General features: G+C 47.8%; 1 protein-coding gene across 1 annotated transcript in view; it reads right to left on the bottom strand.

Moving 5' to 3' along the window:
* Positions 1–2,623: 2,623 nt before the first annotated feature.
* The window catches only part of plxna1b (plexin A1b), a gene marked incomplete at both ends in the record, with an annotated part of 276,001 nt that continues 268,007 nt past the window's right edge, over positions 2,624–10,617 (bottom strand). Inside the window, 4 exon segments of the mRNA XM_080529347.1 lie at positions 2,624–2,719; positions 4,035–4,185; positions 4,950–5,162; positions 5,309–5,478. Of these exon segments, the coding sequence (XP_080385473.1) occupies positions 2,624–2,719; positions 4,035–4,185; positions 4,950–5,162; positions 5,309–5,478 (630 nt within the window).

The following is a 10,617-nucleotide window of genomic DNA, read 5'->3' as shown; positions in this document are numbered from 1 at the left end:
TAGAGTTCTGCATCTGAATTCTGATTAAATTGTATTGTGTTATTTTGGCACAATTAATAGAAACAGCATTAATGATTAGAGTCAAATGACAGCCCTAATGTTTGCAAACAAAGTCGGGAGTAAAGCAGCAAAGTCACATTTCCATCACAAACAACACCAATGCTTGTCTGATGGAACATCTTCCATTGATCTGATTGAGACCAGGAAAAGAAACCTGTTTTGATCAGTTATGTACTCAACCTTAAGAAAGCCAAAGAACAATATTCCTCTTCTGTGTACCGTTAATGTACATTATACACTTTGAACAGAAGGAGACACACAAAAACAACAACAGCAACAAAAATCAACCTGATTATGAAAAAAAAAGGCAAATAGCTTGGGTTCCTAATGAATAAACAAAGTATACAATTTACAAAATAAAAAAACATCAACAAAAACATTACAGACCACAGTTTGGTGTTTCGGCAAGCAGAGAAAAATAGGAAATGAAAATAAAAAAGAAATAACTCACCACAAAGTCAAAACCATAACTCCAGGGCTTAAAAAAAAAAAAAAATCATTAAAAGCTTATAAGCCACACATGGCAATAGGCTTGTCTTTAAACAAGGGCCAGAGGCTAAGGGGGGGGGGGGTTACTTTGCCTTGTGTTGCTAATGAACTGAGGTGTCTAACCCCCACCCCCCACCCCCCGCCTCCCCCTTACCACCCATATCCTCTCCAACCCCCCTATGGGTGAGAGCTAAAGCACCCGTCTCATGTCAATATTGGGTGGAGAAAGCCCTCTGTTGTATCGTCACCTTGCCTCTCTATTTGCATAATAGCATTGGGAGAGATGAGAGAGAAAGAGAGAGAGAGACAGAGAGAGAGAGAGAGACAGAGAGAGAGAGACAGAGAGAAGCCCTGGAGCTGAAAAAGGCTTTTCCCCACTTTGTTGTTTCAGACCGAGAGGCTTAGACAGAAGAGAGAAGCTACCTGGCCTCATCACACCGCTACCGTGGCGACGGGAGGGCGACAGGCCGAGAGCGCCACAGGTCTGGAGACCAGGTCTGGCTCTGTTTGGCTCTGTCTAGGAGACCAGGGCGTCTACGTGGGGAAGAAAGAGACAGAGCAAGAAATAGAGGAAGGTTGGGCTATATGAGGTTGTCATTATTTTTCTACAGCCTGGCCACTCCCCCGCACCCCAAGATGTAGCATTCAATCATTAACCTACTGTATACCCCCATTGAGGATCAGATGTGGCTAACTGGTAGCGGGGGTAAAAATGTATCTAGTTTCAAGTAGTGCAATGTACTTCATTTGTTCAGCCACAGACAAGCTGTCATATTCATTAGCGCGGGACGATTGACAAGAGCTCTCAGTTTAAGGTCACAATGGAGTGCGTGTGTGTTTGGTTCTGGGGAAAAAACAACATTGCACTGAGAATTGAAAATGACAGCACTTTTTTCACAGAACGTTTTTTTACAGCCATTTTTCCGATACAGAAACAAATGACAATAATATGTATGTCTCCCTAAACCCCCGCCAGGTCCATGTGCATCTTCCCATCTTTTATTATTCAAACAATTCTTCTTTTCAGTCACTAGGCATTGTCATATTTAAATCAAACTGTAGCACATTCCATCTAACAAAATGTATTTGCACTAAACAACATTCAAAGAAAACATGGCACAGGACAACTTTTTACTTTTTTCCATAGTTTTTTTTTTCCGACATAGGTTTTTTCCTTGAAATATCAAATTTCATTGATGTCTTTTTTTTCTTATTTTTTTTTCTTTTAACTGTGTTTGTTGGTTAAAATGGAAAAAAAATGTTTTAACCCTAACCTTTGTTTCCTTAAAAATGTAGTTGTATTTATATATAATATCTATATAGTCTTCCTTTGTAACGTTTCTGTAAATTGTGCAAATTCAGCAGTAACACAAGTGGCGAGAGATCGGAGAGTGGGCAGTTGATTAAACATTTTTACAACAAAAAAAGAAGAAGAAAAAAACACAAAACAATGTCCTTGAACTTTGACCCCAACTACACGTGACCCGAGGAGCCTCTCTCCCCGTTGGCTCTGAGGATAGTTAATGTCCAAAAAAGGCATCCATCCTGTTCGTGACGCCAACAATTCAAGTTCCTTTTCCGGCGGCTGTCCTGGCTGTCAGGAACGTGGTCGTCAGCACAGCGAAACTCAGGAAATCAAAAAGGGGAAAAATACACAAGGACAACAGCGACCATAACCAACCAAATGCTTTCCGGTGTTGCGGTCTTGCCGTGTGTGTGTGAGAGTGTGAAATGTCCAGTGTCCCGGTCTCTGACACCCACAAACACACACACACGCACGCACACGCACGCACACGCACACACACACACACACACGCACACACACACACACACACACAGATCCGCCCACCTCTGCCGAATCCCCCCGTGCAGTGTCCTGCGTCTGTCCTTGCAGTCTTTGTCCATCGTGGTTTTTTTTGTGTTTTTTTGGGGGGGGGTGGGGGGGAGGGTTGAGAACCACGCTGTCTTGAGTTCTAGTGAATTCTTCTCTTGGTGAGGAGAGAGAGAGAGCGAGGAAGAGTAGAGATGGCGAGGAAGAGGAAGTCGGACGAAGGTCTGGCGGGTCGGTCGGTCCTCAGCTCGCCAGGGCCATTGTGTCGATGACCTGCTCCAGCTTGCTCCGCAGTCTCTGCCTGCGTGACTGCTCATCCCTCTCCAGAGCTGACAGGATCTGAACACACACACACAGAGACGAGGAGTCCATTTTAATACTAGAACAGCCATGAGGTGTTTTACTGTGAGTAAAGAAAAAAGTTGTATCGTTGCACTCGATCAAATTTCAGGACCCTCCTTTCATGACTTTTCCTAGATATGTGCGTTTTACCACCCAGTATCCTTACATTTTCAAAATCACATCAGGATAAGCTAGTATGAAGCTATTTTGCTGTGTAGGAAGCAGGCTAATTTACAAGCGGCCAACTAGTGGTCGTTGTGTGTAAATAGCAGCTTGAGAATTGTAAAGAGGCGGCTCTTTTAGTAGGTAAAAAAAAAAAAGGCACGGCTGTTCTAGTGTTAAACATCAACTTGTGCGACATCAGCTTTAGATCGGAAACTGGAAACTTTCTTGGAGAGCTAGAACGGAGAAGCTCGAGAACCTGACGGAAAGAAGCGATGAAAGTTTCCCCCTTGATATCTAAGGCTGGGCGCAAATCACATGAAAAGTCTTTCCTCTGTTCCTGCTCAGAACGCACCGGGGAGGAGAGTTTCTAAAGGGGAGAAAACCTCAGACAAACTGAGGTACAGTGAAACGCTGTAACAGAGCGACCGTCTCCACAGTGCAGTCATGGTGCTTCTCCACTACCGTCCAGTACCGTACCGTCACCGGTGCTCCCGCTTTGTTTTGCTTTCTCCACTGCCAACTGGGCCGTACCGGGCCGTGGTACCCGTACTGACTCAGAGCGAAAGGTGCTCTCCGTGCTACTATATGACGCTGCAGACCGTTGATTGGTCGATGGAAATCGTCACAATAAGGTCATCCCAGGTTCATATTCGAGTTCACCGCTAACCGCCATTTTTTAAATACCACAACAGGCTTGTACAACAGTCCCTAGAGAATGACTTGTTAAATGACTTGTTCAATCTAGTCAAATGACTGGTTCACTCTCAATTGCTTCCTTTCTCTTTCTCTGCATTTCTAGAAAAAGTAACTATGGTTAATAATGAACCAAATGCCGACGAAAAAGTACAGCGTAGCTTCAAGTTCCTCCGTTTCGCTATGTCATGGCTGTGTTGTGTCTGGTGAATCTATACGTCACCACCGCGGCGTGCTCTTATGACGCTTTACTCCTCCTACTGTCCCGACTCGCTCCGGGTCTGTTGTGTATAATGGAGAAGCGTTTCTGAACATACGGTACGGGAGGTAAGACACTAATGCGTGCCGTCCTGTTCTGGTCAATGGAGAAGCACCATAACAGTCCATAACCATGTTCCCTATGGAGGAGAGAGGAGGTTCTTTTAGCAGCCCCTCCGCCCCGCCCCAATCTCACCTCATCCTTATACTTGACGATGTAGGAGTAGATCTCGTGTAGCGCGCTCATGCTGTTGAACTGGCTGAGGTGCAGGCGGCTCTGCTCTGCCAGGTAGGCACTCATGTCCTGGTCGCTGATGGCTGGCATCCGCGAAATGTCTGAGTAGTACCTGAGAGAGGGAGAGAGAGAGGGAGATATGGAGAGGGGCAGAGAGAGAGAGAGGGGCAGAGAGAGATGGAGAGAGAGACAGAGAGAGAGACAGAGAGAGTGAGAGAGAGACAGAGAGAGAGTGAGAGAGAGACAGAGAGAGAGTGAGAGAGAGACAGAGAGAGAGAGTGAGAGAGACAGAGAGAGAGGCAGAGAGAGACGGAGACGCAAAGAGAGAGGGAGGCAGAGAGAGAGGCAGAGGCAGAGAGAGAGAGAGAGACAGAGACGCAGAGAGAGAGACAGAGACGCAGAGATAGAGAGAGACAGAGGGAGAGAGGGAGAGAGAGTGAGAGAGAGACAGAGACACAGAGAGAGAGAAAGATTAAGAGTTGTATCTCGCAATCTTTTTTTTTTTTTAATAGTCAGGACAATAAAGCATTTGAATTGAGTTGAATTAAGAGCTAGTGGGAATGAAATGGTGGGGGGTGGGGTATAGATTTAGGGGGATTCATTGCAGGGGATAGAATTTGCAAACAGTTCAATGGAGATAGATTTAGCCAGGCGCAACAACCTCTAACTTACTCAGTGCCCATGGCATTTTTATGTGATGCCTTTTTCTGTATTACTATGTGACTGTTTCCTATTTGTCCTTGTTGGTGATTTCCTGCAGTCGAGTTGCCCTTCGAGGAAAGATCTACCGAACTGAATAACGATGGTGATCTCGCATCGAGAATCAAGTCTAATGATTCTTAATGATTGAATATAGAACTGAACAGTTTATCGTACCTCTCCACCCAATTCTTGTAGTTGGGGATGTCTTTAGCGTAGAGCAGCTTGTTGGAGGGAGAGTCTTTGCCCAGCTTGTGTTCCGAGGTGGAGCAGGAGTCCATGAAGGTCTGGGCCACCACAGACAGGCAGGCGTCGGTGATGCTGTTCTTGTGGATGTCAAACACAAACTGGGGGTTCTTGATCACATTCACCCAGAACCGCAGAGGAAGGCTGGGGGTGAGAAGAAGATGGGGAGGAAGGGAGGGATGGGGGGGGGGAAGTGGATTATTATTTTTTATATGAGAAGCTGCTGATGAGACACTCATCATGACGCAACCTCAAGATTTGGGATTCCACCGCACTCAGGATACACTCACCAGTTGCTCTTCCACGTGTGTCGTACGTCCGAGTCTGATATGGAGTGTTTGTCGGCCTGCTCGTCCAGGAAGTCGAACATGTATTTGATGGCCAGCGGGAGGGCGCTGCCCCTGTGTGCCGTGCTGAAGATGGTCTCGAACAGGTCGTCTACGAACTTCTGCAGCGTACCCTGAGGAACACACAGACAGCCAGGAGGGTGAGGAGACATGCAGAGTGCGTCTCAATAGTCTAAATTGGCCAGCTGCAATTAGTCCAAAATGCAGCAGCGAGAGTTTTAACCAAAACAAGCAGAAGAGCTCATATAACTCCTATTTTAGAAACTCTACACTGGCTTCCTGTTAAGCTCAGAATAGATTTCAAGATCCTTCTGCTTGTTTATAAAGCTCTCACTGGCACAGCACCAGAATATCTGAAAGACCTTTTGCTAGCATATCAGCCCAATAGAGCTCTCAGGTCTTCTGACGCTGGTTTTCTCTGTGTACCACATGTACAAAAGAAGAGATTTGGTGAGGCTGCATTCTCATTTTATGCACCCAAATTGTGGAATGCACTGCCAGTTTACATTAGGGATGCAACCTCAGCACATATGTTCAAGTCAAGATTAAAAACCCATCTTTTTAATATTGCCTTTAAATGGCAAAATAATTAAACGATGATTATATAATGATTGGAGCACTTTGAGCTGCAACGTTAGCAGGAAAAGCGCTATACAAATAAAGTTATTATTATTATTATTATTATTATTACTACTACTACAGTGAACGGCAGCTAAGTGGCGGCTAGCTTCCCCTCGTAGCTCCGCCCCTGGAGAGTTCAGCGAGAGGCTGTTTGAAGTGCTTCATGTCATACAACTTTGCAGAGAAATCGGCTGTTTGAAATTGAAATGAGCTGAAAGAATCTAAACTAACCCCAAATGCTGCCGAAACCGGTTCCAGCCGAGACACACGCACACACACACACACACACACACACACACACACACACACACACACACACACACACACACACAGGACATACACGATACACACCACAAACACGACACACACACACCCTCAGAGCCCAGGCAGACCTGCCCTCGCTCCCTCTCTCTCCCTCCTCGCCGTGGCAACAATGGAAATCAGCCGCTAATGAGAAAACAACAGGGGAGAGGGAGAGCGGCCGGGGCGGGCGGGCATCCGCGGCAGGATCGTTAGCACCTGCAAAACGAGTGTGTGTGTGTGTGTGTGTAGCGTGAGTGTGTGTGTAGCGTGTGTGTGTGTGTGTGTAGCGTGGCATCGTTGGCACGGGGCAGGAGACGAGGTGCCAACGCGATGCACCGAAGGGGGCAGAAGGTTGTGTATGTGTGTGTGTGTGTGTATGTGTCAACTACAGCTGTCGGTCGACGTGGTGTGGTGAAGTAAACTGCCATGGCGTGGCAATCGTGCTGGGCACAGTATATATACAAACTATATATATATATATATAGAGAGAATTACATGAGAATTTTCTATCAGTCCGTTGTTGAAAGTGTAATCAGATATGGAATAATTGTGTGGTTTGGCAACTTAACTGTACAACAAAAAAACAGACTAGTCAGCATTCACAAAACAGCTATGAAAATTGTAGGTGAAAGAGACTATGTGATCCTAAATAAACTATATGAAAAAGCTGTCCTGGACAAGGCTAACAAGATAATCGCAGACCCCCAACATCCGCTCTCCACAGAATACGAAGTTCTCCCCCTAGGTAGAAGGCTTCGCATGCCAAGATGTAACTATAAGCTCTTAAAACTATCATTTGTCCCATTCTCCATTAAACTAACCAATTCTCTCAAGCAGAAACGATGATTAGGACATGATCACTAGCACCTGCACTTTATCTTAGACACCACTTGAAGGGCCATGTGCAATATTCGAAAACACCACTTGAAGGGTTATGTGCAATATATATTTATACCAAATGATGCCATGTCCAGGTGGAAACTGCTGCCAATGTCACTCAATGTTTGTTGCTGTCCTGTTGTTTACTTTGTCTACTGTATGTTGTATGTATCGTCACTGTTGCACTTGAAGCATGAAAGTACCATGCCCAAGACAAATTTCCCCTCGGGGACAATAAAGTACAATCAATCAATCAATCAATCAATATACAGTATATAGCAGTGGTGTGCCGTCAGGGCCAGCAAGGCCTTCTCTGCTGGCCTAAACATCATCAGAATATACATTTAATTTTTATATATTTTTTCTACAAATATGTATTAAATTATTCCCGTAGTCTATTCTCTTCATTTCATAGCTTTCCTCTTGGTTGCGCTGCTTCCAGACATTTGGAGGGCTGGCCTTTAGCTTTTATCCAATCAAATTCAGCCATAATGTGTTGCCAGGGTACCAAGAAATCTGCCCGCCTGCAGATTCAACAGTGGCGCGAGTACAGATTGTAATTTAAAGTGAGCGAGAAAAGAGCTGTGGCGTGCCGTGGTCAGATCTCGAGTTGGCAGCAAATCCAAGCAAATCCGACGAAGGGGCCTTCTGGATGGCGGAGCACCTGATCAGCCCCTTCACGTCTTTTGATTGGATACAAACTATTGGGAGGCGGAGCTAACACACTGAAACTTGATCTCGCTAATTTGTGTAGATGGAAGGTGTTGTTCTACAAGCCGAACCCCGACGTTAGCGACGATATCCATGTAAAAGGACTTATTGGTGGAACTGATCAACTGTACAACAGAGTCATTGAAGTCTTCTTGAGGAAAGAAAGGAGGATGGATTTTGTGTTCAAATAATCAGTTGTTTTGGTGAGTACAAAGCATTTAATGTTTTCTGCAAGAGATGTAGACATACGGAGCGACCCTGGGGTCCATAGAGATAAGTGTGTTGTGTTGCCTGGCTCAGTTGTGAGTAAGTGGGGCTTCAATGCGATCTTCTAACCACTTCCCGGGCTGCTACCATGGAAAACGACACACCCCCGTGACCGTATGAACACGAGGAAGATAACCATCCTTAAATGGAACCTCGAAACGGTTCTCCTATCGAGATCGACAGACCGCAACGTTCGGGAAATAACTGACGCTTTCGTTTTCATGCAATGAATTGAATACACCCAGACAAGGTGCCGCTATAATAACAATGGCAACGCCCGGTTATACTGCGTTTCTGTCTAAATGTATAGTTTCTAGAGCCATGGCGTCATCTTCGGCGTATGGGTTGTTGTTTTTCCTCTCCACTCCACCAGGCTCGGGGCCGAGGGGCTACCCTTTTACCACCCCGAGACCTGATTGAGGGGCTCACCCGGGCTATATTTCTGGACACCCCTCCAGAAGCCACGTCATCGTCTCGTCATCTAGTACCGACAGACCATGCATCCCGTTGGGTGGGTGGTACACCGGGCAATCCAGGATAATATGGTCTGCGGTTTGGTCCTCTGCGCCACACTCGCACGACGCATTTGGGGCCAAGCCCCATCTGTGCATTGATGAGCGGAAACGCCCGACGCCGGTCCGGAGACGATTGAGCCTCACCCAGGATAGCCTTGACAAGTCCATCCCGAGGGGCTCAGCGCCGGCGACTGGGATGTGGTCGCGGAGTTTGGAGGTGTTAGCCTCCCACTCCGCGCGCCACATATAATCCGCCCATCCTGCCGCACTGATGTTGAGATCTCTGCATTGCTGCCTGAGATCCTGTGCGGCAGGCACAAATGGGTGTCTCGACTTGAGACGCCGGGAGGGCTCCGCTGTTATAGTGAGCCTATCATGGAGCAGATGGTTATTAAGCTCCACGGCCCGGCAGGCGAGACGTGCTGTGGCTCCCATGCGGCGGAGGCCTGCGGGCTGGATGCCTGCTAGGATGGGAAGGTTGTCCACGGGGGTAGGACGCAGGCATCCTGTCACAATGTGCAAGGCTTCGTTTATAGGCGAGTCGATGAGGCGGGTGTGGGCACTGCGACACCATACTGGGGCGCAGTACTCACTAGTTGAATAAACTAGGGCTAGGGCTGCCGTGCGCAAGGTCCTTGCGCCGGCGCCCCAGCCCGAGCCAACCAGTCGCCTCATCAACGCCACACGAGCTGTTAACTTCTTGCGCAGTGACTCGAGGTGTCGGCGAAACGTGAGCGTCCTGTCCAATGTCACGCCGAGATAGATTGGCTCAGCAGAACATGGCAGGGGAGTTCCATCTAGGTGTACTCTAAGCTCACGTTTAGCCTCCCTGTTGTTAAGGTGGAAGGCAGCCGACACCGTCTTTGCCTCGCTAAGCTTCAATCTCCATTTCCGGAAGTATGCCACTAGTGTCTGCATGTCCTGGCTCAGAATCCCCTCCACAGACTGCCAATTTCCAGCAGAGTACACCACTGCGAGGTCGTCTGCGTAGGCGTACTTCCGCGAGAGTGTGTTGGGCAGGTCATAGGTGTAGATATTATAGAGGAGGGGGGCCAGGACCGATCCCTGAGGGACGCCGTTCTTAAGGCGTCGGAGCCTGCTTAGCTGTCCGCGACCGGTGGTGAGGGTAAAGCTGCGGTTACGGATGAGCTCCATGATCATTCTGACCATGTGCCTGTCCGGCAGCAGGCGGAGCAGCTTGCAGGAGAGGCCGCGATGCCATACGGTATCGTAGGCAGCCGTCAGGTCTATAAAGACGGCCCCGGCCTTCTTTTTTGCCGAAAAGCAATCCTCGATGTCTTGAGTCATAAGGGTGACTTGATCTACGGTCGACCTCCCGCGTCGGAACCCGGCCTGCTCACGTGGGAGCAGCGGGTCGACAATTGGTTCAATGCGGGCGTAGATGAGACGCTCGAGGATCTTGAAGGGGATGCATAGCAGAGAGATGGGACGGTAACTCTTAGGGTCCCCTTCAGGCTTATTCGGTTTAGGGATCGCAACAACTAGGGCTCTTCGCCAGATTTTGGGGATCTTGAGTTGGCGCAAACAGGAAGTGAGGAACGCTCTCAGCCAGGATTTCAAGGCGGGTGCGGCATGGAGAATAAGCTCCGGGCTGATGGAATCATGCTGGAGGGCAGCAGCGAACTCCTCCGGGGTGAATTCACCGGAGATGTAGTCACTGCTAGGTGTTGGGGCCCTCCAGAGGTCTGACACTTCTTTTGCCACAAGTCGAGACGACTCGCGGTCTTTGCCCTCGTATGACCCACTTTTCACAAATTGTGATGCGATTTTATTTGCAGAGATGGGGCAGTGACGGGGGGAGTGTCTGGACCTACCAGTGAGATTGTTCATGATACTCCATGCCTTACGGCTGGAGTGCGAGAAGTCGATGGAGTCAATGGCCTCCTCCCAGCGCTCCTGTCTTTTACGGCTGAGTCTTGACAGCAAGGCTGTTGC

Source organism: Nansenia antarctica (assembly GCF_963989245.1).
Source record: "Nansenia antarctica genome assembly, chromosome: 4".
In the NCBI taxonomy this organism is placed as follows: domain Eukaryota; kingdom Metazoa; phylum Chordata; class Actinopteri; order Argentiniformes; family Microstomatidae; genus Nansenia; species Nansenia antarctica.
The sequence above is the reverse complement of the archived record's forward strand: the minus strand, read 5'-3'. Positions and strand labels throughout refer to the sequence as shown.